Source organism: Chiloscyllium plagiosum, unplaced genomic scaffold (genome assembly GCF_037043375.1).
Source record: "Chiloscyllium plagiosum isolate Xiang-an unplaced genomic scaffold, Cpla_swu_hap1 HiC_scaffold_39, whole genome shotgun sequence".
Classification (NCBI taxonomy): Eukaryota; Metazoa; Chordata; class Chondrichthyes; order Orectolobiformes; family Hemiscylliidae; genus Chiloscyllium; species Chiloscyllium plagiosum.
The window spans coordinates 20,681,027-20,705,280 of NW_028270177.1; the positions used below are offsets into that span (position 1 = coordinate 20,681,027).

At 40.6% G+C, this 24,254-nt stretch overlaps 1 protein-coding gene across 1 annotated transcript in view; it reads left to right on the forward strand.

Annotated features, from left to right (window-relative positions):
- nnt2 (nicotinamide nucleotide transhydrogenase 2) overlaps positions 1–24,254 on the forward strand; it is a 68,036-nt gene that overhangs the window by 6,231 nt on the left and 37,551 nt on the right. The window contains exons 3-9 of the mRNA XM_043677408.2: positions 7,953–8,182; positions 10,328–10,545; positions 13,189–13,276; positions 16,243–16,331; positions 17,111–17,298; positions 20,211–20,344; positions 20,481–20,672. Coding sequence (XP_043533343.2) covers positions 7,953–8,182; positions 10,328–10,545; positions 13,189–13,276; positions 16,243–16,331; positions 17,111–17,298; positions 20,211–20,344; positions 20,481–20,672 — 1,139 coding nt within the window. The remainder of the gene's footprint in view (positions 1–7,952; positions 8,183–10,327; positions 10,546–13,188; positions 13,277–16,242; positions 16,332–17,110; positions 17,299–20,210; positions 20,345–20,480; positions 20,673–24,254) is intronic.

Here is a 24,254-nt window from a genome sequence, read left to right on the forward strand (position 1 = left end):
ATTGCTTGACTCGTATAATGTGGAGGTGCCGGTGTGGGACTGGGGTGGACAAAGTTGCAAATCACACAACACCAGGTTATAGTCCAACAGGTTTATTTGGAAGTCCAAACTTTCAGAGCGCTGCTCCTACATCGGGTAGATAATGGGGCAGGATCATAGGACACAGAATTTTTAGTAAAAGATCAAAGTGTCATACAACTGATGAGATGTATTGAACAAACCTAGGTTGCCGTTTAGTCTCTTATCACTTAGAATGGAGATGCAGGTTTCAATTCATTAATATGTAAATCCCAGAACTACTTTCAGGTCACATTCCTGAGATAACTTTAAGGTTTTATGAAAAACAGGTGACATCTCAGCTCACACCTTTGATACATTGTCATTTAAGTATTGACGATTTAGAATTCGAACCCTGCACCATAAAAAGAAAACCTTTAAAGAATGTGGGATATGGAACAGGTAAATCAACATCTGGGAAAACCTAAGGAGAAGGTTTGGATTGTTATGCTATTGTAATTCAGGTGATTAAATTTGTTAATTAATAATTAAGTATTATTTATAACCTTTGTCTCCATTCCGATTGCGGTCATCCAGAATTTGTTTGGTTTTGTTGCTGGCAGTGAAACAGTAACCATCAATGCCACTCCAAAATCGATTGAAGGGAGATTCGCTGCAAGCAAACATACTGGGTTTCCAGTCTTTCTAACCTTCTGCCATGGAGTTTGATGCTACTACATTTAGTGATGTAATTTGGCAAGCATTGCAAGTTTTGATCAGTACAATCAAATGTCGGTTAGAGTGGAATTTGAACTCCTCAGTATCTGGTTAGAAGTCCAACAACATAAAAGTATGAATCTGCTCCTGTAGCCATATACTTGTTTTTACAGCTATGAATTTGGTCTAGAAAGTAGAGTTCAAACTCCATCATGGTAATCCCTAAAATATCAGGACACTAGAAGTACAGTTACTGAAAAATTAATCCGGAGATCTTGATTAATTATATGGTGAACAAATGATCAAATTCCACCAGGGCAGTTTGAGAATTTGAATTCATATTTTAAAAAACAGAAATAAAGAAGACTTGAGGACAAAAGTGTCCGTTTAAGTTTTTGGATTGTCATTACAAATACAATGGATTCACTAAAGCCCTGTAGGCAGGAAGAGCAGTGATTTAAGGCAATGACATTGTTTAACAAAATTTCATGTCAGTGTTTTCTGAAATGTCCCCATGTCATTTCATTATATCAGAGCACTGTGTTCCCAAGTACAACTAGGCTAGGCCTTGCCAGTGACATCATCCCCCACCCCAAAACCCCAAGAGAAATGATGATAAATCTGGTAATTTATGGATTAACACCAAGAGAAAATAGTTATAAATGAACCTTCCTTAACCAGTCTGACCTGTATGTGATCTTAAATCTTACTTGATTCTCAGCTGTAATAGCAACTTGCAATTCTGTGGTTCTGTTACTATGGAAAAGCATTTCAAGGTGCTTAGGCCTTAAGCATCTGAGACATTGCAGAATGAACTCCAAGTTAAGAAACAGATGTTAGGAGTTGTAACCCAAACCTTAGTCAAGGAAAATAAAATCAAACTACCGCAAACTACTAGAAATCGAAACAAACACAGAAAATGCTGGAGAAATTCAACAGGTTTGACAGCATCTGGGACGAGCGAAACAAAGTTAACATTATTAGTTTAATATAACTCTTCTTCAGATCTGGAGATTAGTTTGTATGGAGACTGTGTAGCTTAGTTTTACAGGAGCCAATGATTACAGATGGTAGGGAATGGAAGACACACCGTGACATTATTTGAAAGATTGAATCTGGATATGACAGACATTATTAAAGATTTTGGCAATGTGTATGTAGAAGTGAGCAATGTTACAGATGTTGTGCTGGCACCAGAAGCTGATTCAGGGTTGAGTAGAATGCCTTTTGCAAAGAATCTGAGCTTGAGAGAGTGTTTTGGGTGGGATGTGGAGCCTGTGGCTCAGACCCAGAGATTGCGGTGACATCCCTGAGATAATCACTTTGGTCATCCTATTGATCCTGACTGCAGACCTTTGCAAAAGTGGATAGCAAATGATCAATCTGACCACTTGGTGATGCAGGAAAGATCAGGTTCGGATTCACAGTTGTATAGATGGGCAGTGACACACCATTTGCAGTTAATGCTATTGCGAAACAGCAAGTAGTAGGGGAGGAAGGCCAGTGACAGAACCTTGGGTGCTTCAGAATTAATGGTGTGGGAGCAGAAAGAGAAACATACCTGAGCATCTTCAGAATAGGTTTGAATAAGTGAGAGAGGAACCAAATGAAGGTAGCTGAGCAGTGAGAGGTACTGCAGTAAGACAGTGTAATTGACTGTTGATCTCCGACTATATCAAAACAGCTGTTCTGTGGAAAAATAATGAAACACTATTAAGACCATTTAACTTCAGCTCTATTGGTAACGTTATCTGATACCTTGGTTATTTATATCTTCACAAACCCCTGGGTGACCTTTTTATTTATGCTACAGCAAGCATGCCTGTTGAGTAAGAATAAATTAGCATTGTAATTGATCATTTTCTGTTGCTTTATTAAAAAGATTGGGGGGACCAGATGATACAATGTTTCTATGCTTGCACTCCCCCACTTCATGGAACAATCTTAACTGGGCCTACTTCGAGAAGTTACCAAATAACAGATGATCCTTCCAGTTACAAGTTCAAAAACCTTACAGAAAGCAAAGTCTGAATGATTTTAAGATAAAAGAAGCCCATTTGATCTGACCTTTCGAGGATATTTTCCTAATTTTCCTGTTACAATAATGCATTTCTGAACCAAATCCATTTTTTTTTGATAGAATCCCTACAGTGTGGAAACAGGCCATTCAGCCCAACAAGTCCACACCGACTCTCCAAAGAGCATCTCTCCCAGACTCAGCCCCCTGGCCTATTGCTTTAACCCTGCAATTCCCATGGCTAATCCACCTAGACCAACACATCCCTGGACATTAAGGAGAAGGGCTTATGCCCGAAACGTCGATTCTCCTGTTCCCTGGATGCTGCCTGACCTGCTGCGCTTTTCCAGCAACACATTTCCAGCTCTGATCTCCAGCATCTGCAGACCTCACTTTCTCCTCGATAATTTCCCATGGCCAATCCAACCCACTTGCACATCTTTGGACTGTGGGAGGAAACTGGAGAAAACCCATGTAGTCACAGGAAGAATGTACAAACTCAACACAAACAGTCACCAAAGGCTGGAATTGAACCCAGGTCCCCAGTGCTGCGAGGCAGCAGTGCTAACCACTGAGCCATTGTACCAGCCCAAACAGTCATTTGAATTTTTTGTCCTGATAACAACTGATCGCCTGAGTAAAGAAATACCGTACATCCAGATACCTGTCCTGAAATTGTTTTTATTGCCCGTGCAAACCAATTGGCTTCCATGGCCCTGCTTTATTTGAAATAATTTATTCCAGTTTACTTCCTCTATCATGTTGTGCTCCTCACGCATTTGAAGGGATCTTTACTTGGAGTTAAAGCCAGTCAGATTTACCCTACGGAGTCTGTTCCCCAACACCAGAGATTAGCCTCATTGTTCTGGACAACACATTCTAAGACTTGACCGGTCTCCTCTGTGTCACTGGCCAGTAATCCATGGTGGCCTGGGCTGTCTGTAACACCATGTCTGGGGCTTTGCCTGATTTCACATGATCTTTCGAGGTTTTGAAACTAACTGGTTTGATTATGTAACCACCAGTGCCACTCGCTGAGTCTCATTCATTCAAAATAATCAGCAACAAATCATTGAGCACCAAGAAAGGTGTTGAAAATGTTAGAAGGCAACAAATGCAGGAAAAAGTAACCAAAATAAAATCATTAGTTAAAGAATAATGGAATCTATAAGTTGAAATATTAGAAATAGAGCAGTGAAAGCAAAGTATACTGATATTAGGTGCAGATTTTAGCAGTTGGCAATATTATTTTAAGATTATAGCATTCTTCAGAGCAGACATTAGTCATCATTGCGTTAGGTTTCAGGGAGGAAAACAACAACAAAAATAGTAAGTTTTCCAGGACTGCATCCTACATCTCGATGACATCTGCAAAAATATCAAATATCATGCAGGTCTCTGGGATAGTCATTTAAAATAAGCATTTGTTATTTTTACGAATGCAAATGGGCAGCCCAGAGCTCTTTTAGGTCTTGCTGAAGAGAGGTTGAGTCCCTCTGGATGAAGCAGATCCTTCACCTCGCTCAGGTTGACTTGATGTCACAGTGACCTTTGAACCAGCAGCTTGCGAACTGGTGAGTCGTTTAAAAATTCAGGTGGAGGAGACTCCTTCCTTCCAGATGCACACAACGCCTGACTCCCACTTGAGTGATGTCCTGCCAGGCGCAGGATAGGCATAGACAGATTTTTCATCATCTTTAGACTTTTGTCAATACTCTGTAAAATAAAATAATGGACCTTGTGAGATGCTACAGTTTAAAATACTGAGAGGGAGAAAAGCTACAAGCAAATGACTAACTTAGAAGCAAATTCTTGGATATGTGCTGATTGTAGGTTTGGATGATTTCAAGACTGTTTAAGTGTGTTACTGACTTTGTCATTATCTAAAATATTATGCTGAGTGAGAGTGTTTCTATAGTCTGTTAACCAGGATATGTGCGTTCATTCTGAATTGAGGGTATGTTTGACAAAAGATACATTTGGTAATGTATTATAAACCATTTATCTAATCTTTCCATGTTGGATTGTAACTAATATTTCAGTGTTAACCCTCCTATTTAGCTTTTATTTATTTACTTGTGGCCAGCATTGTTGCCCATCCCTGGTTGCCCTTGTGAAGGTGGTGGTGAGCTGCCTTCATGAACTACTTCAGTCCATTTGCTGGAGATTCACCCACAATGCCCTTAGGGAGAGAATTCCAGGATTTTGTCCCAGGGACAATGAAGGAACAGCAATATAATTCCAAGTCAGGATGGTGAGTGGTTTAAAAGGGAACTTGCAGCTGGTGTTCCCATGTATCTGCTGCCTTTATCCATTGAATGGAAGTAGTCATGGGTTTGGAAGTTAATGTCCAAGTATCTTTGGTGGATTTCTGCAGTGCACCTTGAAGATAGTCCCCACTGCTGGCACTGAGCATTGATGGTGGAGGGAATGGATGCTTCTGGATATGGTGCCAAACAAGCATTTGCTTTCTCCTGGATGGTGTCAAGCTTCTTGAATGTTATTGGAGCTGCACCCAGGTATGTGAGGAGTATTCCATCACACTCCTGACTTCTGCATTGTCAATGGTGGACAGGCATTGGGGAGTCATTGACTGGCCACAGTATTTGTGGTCTCTGACCTGCTCTTGCGGTGTTTATGTGGTGGATCCAGTTGAGTTTATTGTCAATGGTAACCCCCTGGATGTTGATAGTGGGGGAATTCAGTGCTGGTAGCACCAAGGAATGTCAAGGGGTGGTGGTTAGATTTGTCTTTTATTCAAGATGGTCATTGCTAGGGATTTGTGTGGCACAAATGGTTCAACAACGTTTTGATCAGGAGACACCATGACATCCCTCTTTCTCTTTGTTTTTGCCTGGGCCTGTCATTGAGTCCAAACTCACTCCTTATCATATTTGCTTTATCCCCAGTTTTCTGATCCCAAATGAGGAGGCCCATCCACACACTCGCACCTCAGTGAAGCTCATGCTCTACATGGTGCTGGATTTGGTTGGCCTCTGTGTTCCAGCCTCTTTGGCCAGAAGGCCTCTCTGTATACGACGGACCCTCTTCCTCCTGCCTACAGAAAACCCTACCACATCCCTCGCTCCGGCCTGTAAATATCTCTTTATAATTTTTTGTTGACCAATGTGACATCAGCCATATTAGTATCTCCAATCCTCTCATTCAGTCAAATTCATTTCTCTCTGCCCTTGAAGAATTCTGTTCAGCCAGGTCTTATTTAGATGTTAAACATATTAATAAGGGAAGTGCTGTTGCTGTACGGTTTTAAAAAAAGACTGTTTACCTGGAGGTTGAACATCTGACAACTCCTGCACTTGCTATGAATTCTGAGCCCCCATCCATACCCTATTCTTCACCCTTAGCTGGAGAGTTTTATTTAATTTTTGCTTCTAGCTTCAACATTTTCACATGGTCTACTTCTGACGTTCTGTTTTCTTCTGTTGACTTTGTCTCTATCCTGGAGGATAGATTATCCATTGATATCTGCAGTGAGCCCTCTGATTTCAACAGTATCTTGATTATACTACTTTTCTCATTACTTCCTATGAAGACTGCATTTCCTTTCTCCAGTTTCTCCCTCTGGTACATGTGTTCACCTTCCAACCAGATTACATTCCCTTGCCCTTGCCAACAGGGAAATCATAGCCCCTGATGCCTCTCCTGATCTGGACTCCCAGCCCTCCCCTAAGTGCAGCACCTTGCGACCTTAGAGCCCCAGGTCCAGTTATTGGACTCGAATGTACTGCCCTGTACTGGGCCCTGCAGTCTTCATACCACCAGCTGACAGATCCTCCTCTTCCATTTCTGCTCACGTCAGTGCAGTTCCATGACTAAAAGCTCTTTTATTTCCCCTTTCCCTTTCAGCATTCCACAGAGGCTATTCTTTCCATGAAATCCTTGTCTCCTCCTCTGCCACTCCCCATCAATGCTATCCTTCCAGTCGCTTCACATGCAAATACACCTCGAGTCCCAAGTCTACAGCTCAAGAGTGTAGGGAGAGGAAGAAGCATTACTTGCTGTAACTTGGGACTCAAGGGAAGTGATTCATTACATTTGTTCAAATCTTTCTTCTGCTTGCTGAGCCTGAATGCTGGTGCGATTAAATGCAGACTGGGTGATCAAAGTTTGATTCTGTCTGTGAGCGTGACACTGGCTTCCAACTACGATCTCTCTGACTTTGGCCACCTACACTATTGCAATGACTCTTGGTGCAAGCTAGATGCACAACGCTTCACTTCCTTGCCCCTTTAGTGCCCTTTGCATCAGTCTTAAAAACTGAAAATGAATGTGATGGCCTGTGATACAGACCCCATTGGTAGAGTCCACTGCATTTGGTCTGTGACATTGCTGCATCACTAGAGCCTTCCAATCCAGTTACAGACCCCTCTTTCTGTAACTTTTTGTACTTGCTTATAAGCTTTATATCTGTCACATCTTTATATTTTGATGTGAAGTCTTTGCCTTGAAATATTAACCCTATTTTCATCTCGCTACAGATATTGTAGGAAATGCTTTTTTTTCCAGAATTTTCTGTTTGTGTAGAGTTTAGTTTGCATATTTTTATGTATGTATGTCACTGTTTGTTCAAAATTGGCTAAGTGAACCAATTATTATATTATTATTATTATTATTATTATTATTATTATTATTATTATAATATATTACCATATGCTATTTAAAAGTGATTGATGGAAACATTCCAGAAAACTGACTGTGAATTTTGATTAAGGTCTGCAATTGAATAGAATATTTCTGGTTCATTATGGCAACTCTTAGATGGGGCGGCATGGTGGCTCAGTGATTAGCACTGGTGCCTCACAGCGCCAGGGACCCAGGTTCAATTCCAGCCTTGGGTGACTGTGTGCAAACTCCGCAGAGACATTCTCCCTGTGTTTGCGTAGGTATTCTTTGGGTGCTAGGTTTCTTCTGGGTGCTCCGGTTTCTTCCTGTAGTCCAGAGATGTGTGAATTAGGTGGATTGGCAATGCTAAATTCTGCATAGTGTCCAGGGATGTGTAGGCTGGGTGGGTTAGCCATGGGACATGTGGGGCCCCAGGGATAGTGTTCCCAGGGATGAGTTTGGGTGGAATGCTTTTCAGAGGATCATTGTGGACTGGATGGGCTGAATGGCCTTACTCCACATTTTAGGGACTCTATGATTTGATCCTTTGCATCATGACCGATTTCTTAAAAATTGGAATTTTTTTCTACTTCTGTAGGTGTCCGTTACAAAGATTTGGTGGTTGGAATTCCTAAAGAAATCTACAAGAATGAGAGGAGAGTGGCTGTGTCGCCTGCAGGTGTTGAAGCTCTTGTTAAGCAAGGATTTACAGTTAAAGTGGAGTCCACAGCTGGTGAAGGCGCTAAGTTCTCCGATGACCAATATCGAGAGGCTGGAGCCACTATTAATGAGACAAAAGATGTTTTTGGATCAGATATTGTTCTAAAGGTATTTATTTTATCTAGGAATGAACAACAAGGTATTTTCTGGAAGCGAGTGAAGGTAAAATCACTACAATCCTACCAGACCATAGGGCTGCTCTCTTTTTAGAACAGGAATGATTGGTGGTGGTTTACCCTCCTCGTAGTTACCACACCTCGGGTCAGGGGATAGGCAAGGAAGGAGAGCCCTTCATGGGAAGCTCAGTCAGGACAGGAATTGTACTCCCACTGTTTGCATCACTCTGCATTGCAAACCAGCCTTCCAGCCAACTGAGCTAACATCATCTCTGAGCCCCAAGGTAATTGTGCATATAGTAAGAGAAAGAAGGAGACTTCTCATAAACCATTTGATGGAACTAGCCCCACTGTCAGCTGAGTGTAATGTGTTAATGGTGCTTTTGTAAAATCCACTACTGTTATGATGATCAAGCGAGCAGTGCCTGAGGACTGAATACATACAATAATATGAAGCCCACAGAAGTGTCAGGGGAACAGAGTTTGGAGTGGAGGTTCTGAAGGGCTTCAAAAATCACTAAAGAGATGTGGAAGGATAAGATTGTGAAACAAATTTTTTAAATGGATAAGGATTTTGCCTTTGAGGCACTTGAAACATTGTGATTCAAAGCAGATACTGATGACTTGTGAAGAGGACTTTGATTTAATTTTGATAAATTCTTAAAAGTAATATAAAGAAGGATAATATGTTGTAGTTAACAGAATATGACCAATGTAATAATAACTGAACATTATATTCAGTCACACTGGTGCCCCTCACTCCAAAAAAGACTAATTTTTACTGTTATGAATAATCATTGAACCATTGAATTTAATTAGCTTTGTATGAAAGTCAAGACCAATATCCAAAATAGTTTGTATAGAACCTCGACACTATCTGATTATTGTAATCAACATGATAGAACATTTAAATTCAAAACTACAATGTGAATTACAAGATCAGTCAAATTTAGTCAACTTAAAGCAAACCATTAAAATGTTTATAGCTCTAAAATTACATGTCTGAACAAAAAAAAATATCAATAAGAGGAAAATTGAACAAGAAACCAGTTACAAGTTCAGGAAAAAGCTCACTCCTAGTGAAGCTGACCTGATAATATCTTGTCGGAACCTAAGGTCGCTCTGTTTCTTCCTGGGAAATCTGCCTTCCCAATTTGAAATGCTTTCTTAAAAGCAAGTAGCTTATAGTTCAAAGGCCACATGAAATTAACTGTCCATTCATGCCATTGGCAGTAGCTTTTTGGTATTGGAAGGTCATGCAGCAGAAAAGGAGACACTTAATTTTAAAAACGTCAGAAGAAATTTCTGTTAAGACCAACATTTTCTGCTGTAAAATGAGGTGCAGTAGGTGCATTCATTCCCCATTAAATTTCTCGGTTTCATGTTACCTCTTAGTTGAATACTTCAAGGAAGTAAATTTAAAATAAAGTTCTTAGTTAACCAGATTGCTGAGCCCAGTCTCAATTCGAACTCTAACACAAACTCAGTGCTGATACTTCGGTGCTGAAGAATTGATGTGCTGCTGGAGATGGTGCTATTTGGATAAGTTAACCTGAGACCCCATCCACCTCTCAGATGAACATAATCTTTGGGCATTAGAAGAGGAAGAGACCACTCCTGAAGTTCTGACCAGAATTTGTCCCTCAAGTAACATTACCAAAAGTGAATGACCCAGGTGCTGTTCCTTTTGCTGTATATGGAATTGGCTGCCGTGGTTCCTCCATTAAAACTGTGACTGCATTTCAAAAGTACTTCATTTGACCGCAAAGGGCTTTGAAACATCTGATACTATGAAAGATGAAATCTAAATGCAAATCATTTGTTTTAGAAGCGAGACCTCAATGTTTTGGAGCTATTGGAGTGGAATTCCAATATATCCAAATCCCAATTGTAACAAAATTTCTCAGTTGTTATTTGGATCCCTCCCTTGAAATTGGCTCAATAGATAAGACACTCCCTTACGAAGTACCATAGATATTCCTTTACATGTAAATGGTATCTATATAAAAGTTGCCTTTAAAAGCCTTAAAGTGTAATGTCATTGTCGTTCCTAATAGCATTTTCATGTGATGAAATATTTGTTACTTCAGCAGTATTCATAAGAGCTATTTATATCTGTTTATAATTTTTCTTGCAGGTCAGGGCTCCAACCTTCAATAACACGTTGGGAGCACATGAAGCAGACCTACTAAAGGAGAGGGCTACTCTTATCAGTTTCATCTATCCAGCCCAAAACCCTGACCTCATGAGTAAACTTGCTCAGCGCAAGACCTCAGTCCTGGCGATGGACCAGGTCCCTCGAGTTACTATAGCTCAGGGATATGATGCTCTCAGTTCCATGGCTAACATAGCAGGGTATAGCAAATATTTTGTTTTAAATTGATGTTGGGTTTTAAATGTGTTTTTAAAGCTATTGGAATGCATTACTTGTTATAATTACATTGTTTGTCAGTTAGATTTTTAAATGACTAGGAGGTTTGAGGGTATGAGTGGTCAAGTTGAGGCCACAGTCAGATCTGCCATGATCCCATTGAATAGCGAAGCAGGATTGAGGGCCCAAATGGCCTACTCCTTTTTTTAATATTCTACTGTAATCCCATTAACTCAAGTGCTTGGTCTCCAACAGATTCCAAATTGGAACAAAAAGACAAGGAAGCACTTGCATATGTTGAGGCAGCCAGAGAGTTACAGATTGACCCAGAGGAAACTTGCCATTGACGGAATTATAGTAGGATTTGGATGTGAGCATTTGAGGTATCATTAGTAAGTTTGCGGATGACACCAAAATTGGAGATTTAGTGGACAGCGAAGAAGGTTACCTCAGAATACGACAGCATCTTGATTAGATGGACCAATGGGCTGAGGAGTGACACATGGAGTTTAATTCAGATAAATGCGAGGTGCTGCATTTTGGGAAAGCAAATCTTAGCAGGACTTATACACTTAATGGTAAGATCTAGGGAGTGTTGCTGAACAAAGAGACCTTGGAGTGCAGGTTCTTAGTTCATTGAAAGTGGAGTCACAGGTAGATAGGATAGTGAAGAAAGCATTTGGAATGCTTTCCTTTATTGGTCAGAGTATTGAGTACAGGAGTTGGGAGGTTGTGTTGTGGCTGTACAGAACATCAGTAGGTCACTTTTGGAATATTGCGTGCAATTCTGGTCTCCTTCCTATCGGAAAGATGTTGTGAAACTTGAGAGGGTTCAGAAAAGATTTACAAGGATGTTGCCAGGGTTGGAGGATTTGAGCTATAGGGGGAGAGGTTGAATAGGCTGACGCTGTATTCCCTGGATCGTCGGAGGATGAGGGGTGACCATATAAGAAGTTTATGAAATCATGAGGGGAGGTTGATAGGATAAATAGACAAGGTCTTTTCCCTGGGTCAGGGGAGTCTAGAACTAGAGGGCATAGGTTCAGGGTGAGAGGGGAAAGATATAAAAGACACCTAAGGGGCAACCTTTTCACGTAAATGATGGTGCGTATATGGAATGAGCTGCCAGAGGAAGTGGTGGAGGCTGGTACAGTTGCAACATTTAAAACACATTTGGATGGGTATATAAATGGGAAACGTTTAGAGAGATATGGGCTGGGTGCTGCCAGGTGAGACTAGATTGGGTTGGGATATCTGGTTGGCATGGACAAGTTGGACTGAAGGGTCTGTTTCTGTGCTGTACATCTCTATGACTCTAGAGGAAATTGAAGCAATGTGGACTTTAAGGGGTTAGTTGTAAACATGTCATTGCGCCATAGAGATGTACAGCATAGAAACAGACCCATACGTCGAACTTGTCCATGCCGACCAGATATCCTAAATTAATCCAGTCCACTTTGCCAACATTTGGCCCATATCCCTTTAAACCCATCTTATTCATTTACCCATCCTGATGTCTTTTAAATGTTGTAATTGTACCAGCCTCCACCACCTTGTCTGGCAGTACTCAGCAAATGGTGATGAATTAATTAGAGAAAGGCTGACAAGATGTGGAATGGTAACAATTGGCTTGGTAGTTTACCATGTCAATACAAAGAATAAAAGCAACAGAAAGCTCTGTGCGGGTGGATGTAAAAGATCCTAGTTTGAAGCAGAGCTATGGAGTTACACTATTGTCCTGTGTAATATATTTCTCTTAATCAAACTCACAAAAACAGATCATCTGGTCATTATCTTTTTGTTTCTTGTGCATAAAATTAGCTATTGCTTTCTAAAACACAACAGTGGCTACACTTCTTTGCTTGTGGAGAATGATCACTGAGATTTTCCACATTCTCTGTCCATGCTAATAAAAAGGTAAAGTCACCATGCTCTTACCGGATCTTGAGAGAGAGAGAGAGAGAGACCTGGTGATGGTTTTAACTTGCGGATGTCCATGCCTCTGCTGAAGTGAGGGGTTAAGCAGGAGAATCATTCATGACAACTTTTGTCCGTGCGATGGTTCACACAATGAGTGGAACTTGCGAGAATCTTTACAGCTAGCAACACTGCAATCAAAAATGATTTGCCTGTCTGTCGAATTTTACATTGACTATTACATTTTATTTTAAATAATTTGTATATTTTTGGGTTGCAAAATGTCACCATAAGAATAAGGAATGATAATGTTGATCAATGGTAGCTGAGCCATTGATTGTCTTGGCTTTCATCTTTGGAATTCTTTCACTAAATCCTTCCCCCTTCACTTCTCTTTTTCTTGCTCTTTCATTCTTTTGAAAACATTGTTGTACGAAGTTGGTCATCTCCCTAACTCCTGCAGACATTTTGTGAGATGGGCGGTGGGTCTGGGCGGGATGCTCTTCAGAGGATCCATGTGAACTCAATGGGCCAAATGGCCTACTTCCACACTGTAGGGATTCCATCCTTCTATGCATTCAGCATCTGTCCCTCTGTAAAGCTTCTTAGTGATGCTAGATAAATGCATTCTGTTGTTAGTGTCTTACTGTACAATAACCCTTGTCATTTCCTAAGAATGTTTTCAAATACTTGTTGTTATCTTTTCCCAGGTATAAGTCTGTTGTCCTGGCAGCTAACCATTTTGGTAGATTCTTCACTGGTCAGATAACAGCTGCTGGAAAAGTACCTCCTGCAAAGGTAAACGTTGTTCAATAAATACTGCTCTGGAATTTACAATTTTAGTGCAACCACTATATAATGTTGTAGCATTGTTGCACAATTTCAGTCCTGCTTTACATTATCCCCTCACTGCCTTATAGAATCCATTTGAATTCCTACAGAATTAAACTTCAGTATGTCCAAGACATTTTGATTTTGACCCAGCTGCTTTGTCCTTGAGTTAATGGAAGGAAGGTTTGCAGTAAATATCACGGCTAAATACAGATGTACTGTAGGCAGCTTATATGCAAAATGTTACAAACACATCAGGATTAAGAATTAAGCAGCTGGACCCTCTGGCGAGATAATGTTAACCATCCGATTGGCTACATGTGTAAAAACAGGGTCAAAGAAATGGACAGCATGGAAAAACACCCTTTGGTCCAACTCATTAGATATCCTAAAATAATCTACTCCCATTTGGCCTATTTCTGTCTAAACCTTATATCCATCCAGATGTCTTTTATTAAATGTTGTAATTGTATCAGCCTCCTCTAACAGCTCACTCCATAGACACACTACCCTCTGTGAAAAAGTTACCCCATGGTCCTTTTTAAATCTTCCCCTCTCATCTTAAACCTATACCCTCTAGTTTTGGACACCCCTACCCTGGAAAAAAGACATTGGCTATTTACCCTATCCATGCCCCTTATAATTTTATAAACCTCTCTAAAGGTCACCCCTCAGCCTCCGACGCTCCAGGGAAAATAGCCCCCGCCTAATTAACCTCTCCCTATAGCTCAAACCCTCCAAACCTGGCAACATCCTTGTAAATCTTTTCTGAACCCTTTCAAGTTTTCACAACATTTTTCCGATAGGAAGGAGACCACTTTGCAATTGCCTTCTTTGAGATAGTGTCAGATATTTACTGACTTCCTCCAGATAAAGGAAAATGAAAGACATACTGAAACTCTAATGTCTAATATTGGGCATCATTTCTAGTTGCATATGTAAGGAATAACCAAACCTTCAGACGTTAGCAGACCCACTACACACCTTCAACATATTACATTTTAAATTCTGGAACATTTCTAGACAGGTTGTGTAGGTTCTGTTGGAGATTAGAAGAATGAGAAGTGATCTTATTGAAATATATAAGATATTTAGGGGATTTGACAGGGTGGATACCGAGAGAATATCTCTTTGCATGGGAGAGACTAGAACTAGGCAAAACAGTTTAAAACTTAAAGCATACTCCCATTTAAGACATAAATGAGAATTGTTTTATTCAATTGTTATTCAGTGGAATTCTGTTTGCCAGGGAGCAGGTGGGGGGAGGCGGGGAGCGCAGGGTAATTGAATACTTTAAGGCTGAGTTAGATCCTTGATTGACAAGTGGATCAAAGTTTATAGAAGACAGACAGGAAATTAGAGTAGAGGCGATAGTTTGATTAGCCATGATCTTATTGAATGGTAAACCAGCTCAAAGGGCTGCGTGACCTATGGGTTCCTAAATCCTGTTTGTTTAGATTAGATTAGATTTCCTACAGTGTGGGAACAGGCCCTTCGACCCAACGAGTACACATCAACCCTCCAAACAGAAATGCACCCAGACCCAATTCTCTCTGACTAATGCACCTAACACTGTGGGCAATTTAGAATGACCCATTCACCTGACCTGCACAACTTTGGACTGTGGGAGGAAGCCGGAGCACCTGGAGGAAACTCATGCAGACGCGGGGAGAATGTGCAAACTTCACACAAACAGTTGCCCAACGCCGGAATCGAACCTGGGTCCCTGGTGTTGTGCAAGTGCTAACCACAGAGACACCGTTTTTGCATATATTTACAGAACTTATTATTATTTATCCCAATTGATGACTTTAAGGGCACATTTTAGGGTTTCTATTCTTTACGCAACATAATTGTTATTTTGATGATACGTCATTGCAGTTTTCAGAACCGCTTTGCTTTTACCACTTCCCTGATATTTAATATTCCAACTGAAGTGGATTTTAAACATCCACTCTTTGTGGGACAATATGTACTGAATTTATCAACCAGTTGGTAGCAACAACCATGGAAAAATCGTGTTTATGATAATAAGGGTAAAATGGTTAAAGAGATATGTTGCCAGTTCTTTTCTTTTGAGCAGACCTTGGACTTCTGCCTCTATAGTTCGATTATTGAGTAAAAGCATGTTAGGGAATCTGGATGATATCCACCTCCCCTTATTGTGAAGGAACCTTCTCCCCCCCACTAAAAGATGTTGTACACTGAATACTGAACAAACCCCTTACAATTGCTGAGCAGTTTTCGATAATGGGCAGTTTTTGGGAATTTGGGTTAGTGGCATTTTGTTTTTTTTTAAATGTTTACCATACTGAATGTTTCAAGGCTAAAATGCAGTTAATAATTTTATGATTTCCATTCCTCCAGAAGTATTAATTCAGTTATCAGAGAAAGTTGGCTTAAATTATTTTATGATGTACTGCATGTTTTATTGCAGTGTAACATTGTAATCTGAGCATTACACTGTTGCTGCAATGGCTGACATTTTTTAAAAAGAAGCTGTCCAATTTGTGTAATTTTCCTGCCTTTTCTCCAAATTGCTTCCCACTTAATAGCTAATTGTGAATATTATTTACACTGTGGTTTATAGAAGAGCAGCCCAAAAGTTATACTGATGCACAAAACAATAGACTTTTGTTTTCCAATTTTCTTCGTTCCATCCCGTTCATATTTTTGAACATCATCTCCTGTCTACCTCCTCTTCTTAAATGATGAAGCTCCAGTTCCTTTAATCACTTCTCATAGCTGAAGCCTTTCTCCTCTAGAATACTCTGAGTGAATCTGTCATGGGCTCTTTTTGAGGCCTGAGTATCTTGCCTAATGAAGAATACCTCAAAATGGAAACCACAGTAAACATTAGTTTTAACCATTGTAATTATAAATGGTTTTCTGTAATTTCTCCACTTAAATCAACTTAATGTCTTGTACGCTAGGTACTGGTTATTGGTGGAGGTGTTGCCGGTTTAGCTGCTGCAGGTGCTGCAAAATCGATGGGAGCCATAGTCCGTGGTTTTGACACGAGGTAATATTGCTTTTGCTGCACGCAAGTATATTAAATATTCTGCCCCCTATGTCTATAAAATGGAAAAAGAAGATCAAGAAAACAGTAAAACAATGGTAACGAATATTTTGGCTATTGACGCTAGGACATTGGAATCTCAATCTTCAGAGGAAGATGTTAATTAAAACTAAACGACCATTGGGCGTTTCATCAAAGGTTATTAGGATACACTTATGGATCTCTCTTTCAATGCAGAGTTTTTCTTTTTAGCAGCGTTGATTGGAGAATTGAATGCAGAGGTTAACGTGTTCTATCTGTAATACTATCTAAATTGGGAACAGGGTGAGCGCCACATAATTTATCCCCTTTCAAAAGAAAAGTTTAAAAAAAAATGTTGATTAAATGTCCAAATTGAACAAGTGGAACTAATTAGGATGTTGTTAGATTTAAATGTTGGCTGTGAGGGAATTTAAAAGCAATGCTGCTGCATTTAATCAACATTTTTTTAAAAAAAACTTCTTTCTTTTGAAAGGGGATACATTTTATAGTGCTCACCCTGTTTCCAATTTAGTTAGTATTGTAGATGAAGCACGTTAACCTCTGCAGTCAATTCTCTAATCAATGCTGCTATTACAGAGAGCTGAGATGGACAAGCTTGTGAAGTTACTGGAAGGCCTCATCGATGAATTATGACTAATGTTCCAACCAGCTTGGAAGCTGGCCTTTTACAGAAAAGGTGCCCAAACTCTGCTGTATAGGCAATCATCAAAGACAAATTATCATGTATAATTCTTCTGTAGAGCTGCAGCGTTGGAACAGTTTAAATCGTTTGGAGCAGAGCCCCTTCAAGTTGATGTGGAGGAGTCAGGAGAAGGAACGGGGGGATATGCTAAAGAGATGTCAAAGGAGTTTATTGAAGCTGAAATGGCACTGTTTGCCAAACAGTGTAAGGAAGTGGATATTCTCATCAGTACTGCTCTGATCCCAGGTGAGTGATGCTCTTTTTTTTTTCAAAATCACTTTGTCATTTTATTTGCAAAATCTCCAAATTTTCCAAAAGATGCATGTTGGCCTTTTTAATGCAGAAGAGAAAAAACGCAGCCCAGTTTTATTTTTTCCCATGATTATAGTCTCAGCTTTTTGGTCTGCAAAAAAAAAGAGTTTTGGAATGGGATAAAGCATAAAATAAGGCAGGATCTAACCAGAATGGGCTGGGAACAGCTGCTGGAGGGTAAATCTACAGTAGAACAGTGAGATATGTTCAAAAAGCTACAGGGGGTCGAGGACAGACCCACCATTTTCCTTTTCTGGTGAAATGTAGCAGCAACAAACCCAAAGAGCCTTGGATGTCTTGCAATAGTCAAGACTGGATTACAAGAAAAGAGAGAGGTGTAACAGGAATGAAGTGAACAAAACAACAGAGGCCTTGGAGAAGTGTAGAAAGTGCAAGGTAGAACGTTAAAAAAAACTGATTTGGAAAGCAAAGAGGTGAAAAGGTGCTGGCAGGCAAGATTAGGGTGAATCCCAAGATATTCTACAAATATACCAGCAAAAGAGTAAGGCTTATTGGTGACCAAGGAGACAATGTGTGCTTGAAGCTGGAGGACATTGGTAGAATGTTAAATAAGTACTTTAATCAGGATGAGAAGGACTCAGATACAGAATTTTAGAAGATAGAATCCTTTTCATTACAGGAGTTGGGAAGTCATGTTGAGGTTGGTGAGGACTCTTCTGGTACAGGAAATTGGTGAGGACTCTTCTGGAGTCCTATGTCCAGTTCTGGTCACCCTGTTATAGGAAGGGTATTATTAAGCTGGAGAAGGTTCAGAAGAGATTTACCAGGATATTGCCGGGTATGGAAGGTTTGAACTATAAAAAATGGCTGGATAGTTTGGGACTTTTTTCACTGGAGCGTACAAGGTTGAGAGGTGACTTTATAGAATAATGAGGGGTATAGATAGGGTCTTCTTCCTAGGATGAGGGACTTATAGACTGGGGGCACGTTTTTACAGTGAGAGGAAAGAAATTTTAAAAAGGCCAGAGGGGTAAAAGTTTCACACTGAGGATGGGTCGCTTGTTGAATGAACTTACCGAGAAAGTGGAGGATTTGGGTGCAGTTACGACATTTAAAAGACATTCGGATCAGTACATGGATAGGAAAGGTTTTGAGAGATGTGGGCAAAGAGCAGGCAGATGGGATCAGTTAAGGTTAGGGTTATGTTCTGTTTGGACTGAAGGATCTGTTTCCGTGCTGTATGACTATGACGTTCTGAAGCAGATTGACGTAAAAAGTGAAGACCTTTCAGCTGACTGAAAAGTGGGGAAATTTTCAGGTCCAGACAAGTTGTATCCCAAGCTGCTGTGAGAGACGAGGGAGGAAATTTTTTTTAAATTGCCTGAGGGCCGGTGCCAGAGGACTGCTAGTGGGATTCCTCTTTATAAGAAAGGTGGTGAAGAGAGACCGGGGAACTATTGACCAATGAGTCTAACATCAGTGATAGAGAAACTATTGTAGAAAATAATGAAGGAAAACATTAACCTCTATTTTCAGAGGCAAAGTTTCATTAAGGAGAGTCATCATGGCTTTGTCAGAGGGAAGTCATAGTAGTAAAGAAAGATTTTTTTTAAATGCCAGAAGATTACATATTTTATCAAAATGGTGGAGAGAGTTCATGTACTGAAGTTGCTGAACTTCATGTTGAGACCAGAAAGCTGCATCGAGCCTAAATGGAAAGTACTTCCAGCTTGTGTTGGGCTGCGCTCGAAGCAGGGAGAGTTGACATGGGTGCCACAGAAGATATAGTGTTTCTGGATTTCCATGAGGTACAACATAATAGACTAATGGGCAAGGTTAAAGCTTGCAAACCATCCAAGCTCATGGCTTTTACTATCTAGAAAGATGCATAGTGAAACCATCACCCACAAGTTACCCTCCAAGCTACTCACCGTCGTGTCTTGGAACTTTTATCACTTTTCCCTCACTGTCACTGAATCAAAATTTTGGAAATTGCTTGCTAATGACACTGTTCCTGTGCCACCATGGATTCAACAGTTTGAGAGGGCAGCTGACCACCATCTTCTTGAGGGCAATGCTGTAAATGGTGGCCTCATCAGTAGTGTCCACATCCTTTAAGGGATTGTTTTTAAAATGCAAAAACAGGCTAAGCAGCTGAATAAATGGTAGTTGGTTGAAAGAAGAAGATAAAAGTAGCTATTCAAAGCAACAAAGATTACAATGATCTTTACAGCGACAAAATACTATTGATGCTGGAAATCTGAAGCAAAAATTGGAAATACTCAGCATATCAGTTGATATCTTTGGAGAGAGAAACAGTTAGCATTTCACATCAGTGATCATTTGGCTGGATTAAGCCAGTTTGATGAAAGGTGCACCTATTCTGTTTTCCTCATCCATTTGTCTAAATTCACTGCTGACAAAATTGTCTTTTTGTGTTAAAATTCAATGCTTCGTTGATGAAGTACCTTTTTACAACCCAGTTGTCTCGATGTACACTTTAGAAATAGGTAAATGAATAAGGTACCAATGAGCTGCCCAAACTAAGTTTTAAGTATCTCAGCAGGGAGTTTCCCTTTTAAGTTGATGTGTAATAAGGAGAAGAAAGAATATTGAATATTGTAAAGCAAATAAGATTACCCATTTCCTTAAATAAAACGGAATTCTGTTGCTTCGAGCTAACTTACTGTAGTATGTGCTGTATATTCAAATAGATGAAAGCAATATATTAAAGTTATAGATTTCACAAGAGCATGATTTCTGCTAATTTATAAAGTAGAAAGAAGTCGTCTTAAAATGTGTAATGTTTTTAATGTTGAGTATGGAATATCAATGAGTAAAGGCAAAATACACTTGTAGTAATTTTATAAATCTTGTTTTTGCAGGAAAACGGGCTCCAATTCTTATCTCTCAGGAGATGGTGGAATCAATGAAGGATGGCTCAGTTATCGTGGATTTAGCTGCTGAAGCTGGTGGAAATATTGCAACAACAAAACCTGAAGAAATTTATGTACATAAGGTTAGTAAAAGATTCGCAAAAGTTGCATTTTTGTTTTGTTTACATTTTAAGGTTTTTTTAAAAAAAGGTTACAGTCTAATATTACCTTTTGTAAATGTCAGCTCATTTTTGTTAAGACTCTCGTCTGATCTGTTAGGGTGTGACCCACATCGGCTATACAGATTTACCAAGCAGAATGGCTACACAGGCCAGTAGCCTGTACTCAAATAACATTTTAAAGCTGTTGAAGGCAATCAGTCCTGACAAGGAATACTTTCACTTTGAGCCCAAGGATGAATTTGGCTATGGAACAGTTGATCACGTTATCCGAGGCACTTTGGTAATGCAGGTGGGTGTTGTGATTCATTAATCTGATTCCGATTAGTGTAAAAGGCTTACCATTGGATTTGAGTAAGCAAGTGAAGAAGATTAACACTTCATGTTACGTAATTTGAAAATGCTGAACTGCACTTACATTTTCTTTAAAGATTACAAAATTGATGAAGTGCGATCAGGCTGCGCACAGTCAGTGGAGGAATGTTAAATGGATTGCTGAAATCTTAGGACATATTTTCCCTGTGTTTTTTCTGCTGATTAAATGAGTCTAACAAGGAGCAGCAACATCATTGCATTCCTGGCAATTGCTGCTACATTTGCTCAGATTTAATAGCTACCTTCCCACCTGAATCCTATTTGAATCCAGATTTCTCACAAAAAAGAGACAGGAAGTGTAAAATCAGGAGGGATAATTACTAGTTAATTATCACTGTACTGGAGAAAGAGGAAATGTGAAGTTTGAAATTAGATAAAGTGCTAACCAATATGAAGATGAGAATTTTGGTGAGTTGAACCATATGGATTGTTTGAGGTTTTGCACTCTCGACCTTTGCTTCCTTTCTGACCCCGTAGCCATAAATCACATACAAAGAAGAACAAAGGACAATACAGCCCTCCAACCCTCGTCAACACATTTTACCCTTCCATATTAAAACTGTCTTCCCTTACAGAATCCATCTCCCTCTTCCCTTCCTATTCATGTGGTTTGTCTAGGTGTTTCTTGAATGTTGCTTTTGAGTCTGCTTCCAGCACCACCTCTGGCAGTGTGTTCCAGGCACTCACCACCCTTTGTGGAAAAGAAAATTGCCTCTCACATCACTTTTAAGTTCCTCCCCTGGCACCTTGAACCTAGTAATTGACCCCTCTACACTGGGAAACACCCTCATACTTTCCATGCCATTCACAATCTTGTAAACTTCTATCAGGTTTCCCTCTACCTCTTGCATTCCAGTGAAAGCAAACCCAGTCTCCTAACCTTTCTTCATAGCTAAAAAATCCCATACCAGATCCTGGTAGATCTTTTCTTTATTCTCTCTGAAGCATCCACATCCTTCTGATAGTGTCGAGACCAGAACTGTCTGGAATATTCCAAGTGCGGCCTGACTAAAGTTATTTAAAGATGCAGGATAACTTGTCTATCCTTACACTCAATGTCCCTTTCAATGAAGGCAAGCATGCCATAGGCCTTTTTTTTTCTATCTCATTTACCTGCACTGTCACCTTCAGTGATCTGTGGACCTGCACACCCAGATCCCTCTGCATATCAATACCTTTAAGGATTAACTATATAATTTCCACCTGTACTGACCTTCCAAAATGCATCACCTCATGTTTATCCAGATTAAACTCCATCTGCCATTTTTCTGTCCATGCTTCCAACTGATCTATATCCTGTTGTATCCTCTGACAATCTTCCTCACTGTCCACAACTCAACCAATCTTTATATCATCTACAAACTTACTAATTAGACCAGCTTTGTTTTCCTCCAAATCATTCTTGTAGACCACATACAGCAGAGGAGAAAGTGAGGTCTGCAGATGCGAGAGATCAGAGGCGAGAGTGTGTTGCTGGAAAAGCTCAGCAGGTCAGGCAGCATCCGAGGATCAGGAGAATCAACATTTCGGGCATAAGATTCATCCTGATGAAGGGCCATGGCCCAAAATGTCGATTCTCCTGCTCTTCGATGCTGTCTGACCTGCTGTGCTTTTCCAGCAACACACTCTCAACACATACAGCAGAGGTCCCGGCACTGATCCCTTGGAACATCACTGGTCACGACCCTCCATTCCAAAAAGCATCCTTCCACCGACTCCTCTGTCTCCTATGACTAAGCCAGTTCTGTATCCATCTTTCCAGCACATCCCATGCCATGTGACTTCACCTTTTGGTCCCTTATAGCAGACTGGTACTTGTTAAAGGCTTTATTGAACTCCATGTAGACAACATCAACCACTTTTCCCTCATCAATCATCTTTGTCGTCACCTCAAAAAACTTGATCAAGTTAGTGAGGCATGGCCTCCCCCGCACAAAACCCATGCTGTCCCTCGCTAATAAATCCATTTGCTTCTAAATGCATATAGATCTTGTTCCTGAGAATCTTTTCCAATAATTTCCCTAACAGTGATGTGAGGCTGATAGGCCAGTTATTTCCTGGATTATCCCCATTACCCTTGTTAAACAATGGGACAACACTGGCTATCCTCCAGTCCTCTGGGACCTCACCTGTTGCCAGAGAGGATATAAAGATGTCTGTCAATGCTCCAGCAACTTGTTCCCTTGCCTCCCTCAATATCCCGGGATTTATCTACCTTAATACTTTTTAAGATGAACAACACCTCTTCCTTTTTAATGACAACTTGGCTCAGAAATGTGACACTCCCTTCCCTGAGATCATCCTCTACCAATTCCTTCCCTTTGTGTTGGTATTGACCAAAGTATGTACTTTCCCCCAGAAACATTAGCCGCTTTTGTCCCTGCATCCACTGCTGAAGCTCTCATCTTTAGAACTGGCAATTCTAGTGTTCAGCTGGCTAGCTTGTCTCTTAGCTGTACCTGACACACAATTCTGGTTCCTGTGACCTAACATTTATCAAGATGTTCTCATGGGTATACACAGGTTCAAAGTTCACCTTCGCTTAGAGTTTTTATAAAACTCATTTTTGCCATCAAAATAGTTCATAGTTTCTTCATTGCTGTAACCTCATTCGGCCCTATAACCTGCCAAGAGCCTTGGGATCTTCAGACTCTGACCTCTTGCACTGCCCTTTGCTTGCTGTACTACACCGTTACTGGCAATGTTATCTAAGAGAAAGCGAGGACTGCAGATGCTGGAGATCACAGTCGCAAAACGTGGTGCTGGAAACGCACAGCAGGTCAGGCAGCATCTGAGGAGCAGGAGAGTCGAAGTTTCGGTCATGAGCCCTTCATCAGGAATGTGGCTGGGCAGGGGGGAGATGCGGAGAGATAAATACGAAGGTGGGAGTGGGGCTTGGGGAAGGTTGCTGGGAAGGTGTAGGTAGATGCAGGTGGGGGTGATGGTGATTGGTCAGAGGGGAGGGTGGAGCGTGGAGCAGATAGGTGGGAAGGAAGATGGACAGGTAGGACAGTTCAAAAGGGCAGTGCAGAGTTTGAGGGTTGGATCTGGAATGAGGTGAGATGAAGAAACAGGTGAAATCGATGTTGATGCTGTGTGGTTGGAGGGTCCCAAGGTGGAAGATGAGGTGTTCTTCCTCCAGGTGTTGGGTGGCTTGGATTTGGCGGTGGGAGGAGGCCATGGTTACACTGGCAACATACTCCACCTTTTCCTCTGCTACATTGATGAATATTAGCGCCACCTCATGCTCTCATGAGGAGGTTGAACTGCTTATCAGCCTTCCACCCTGATCTCAAGTTCACCTAGACACTTATCAGACACTTCCCTCCCCTTCCTAGACCCCTCTGTCTCCATTACCAATGATCTTCAACCACAGCTCCCTGGACTACACCTCCTCCAACAACCCCTCCTGTAAAAATGCTATCCCCTACTCCCAACTGCTCCACCTCCACCATGTCTGCTCCCAGGAGGAGCAATTCCATTCCAGGGCATCCTAGAT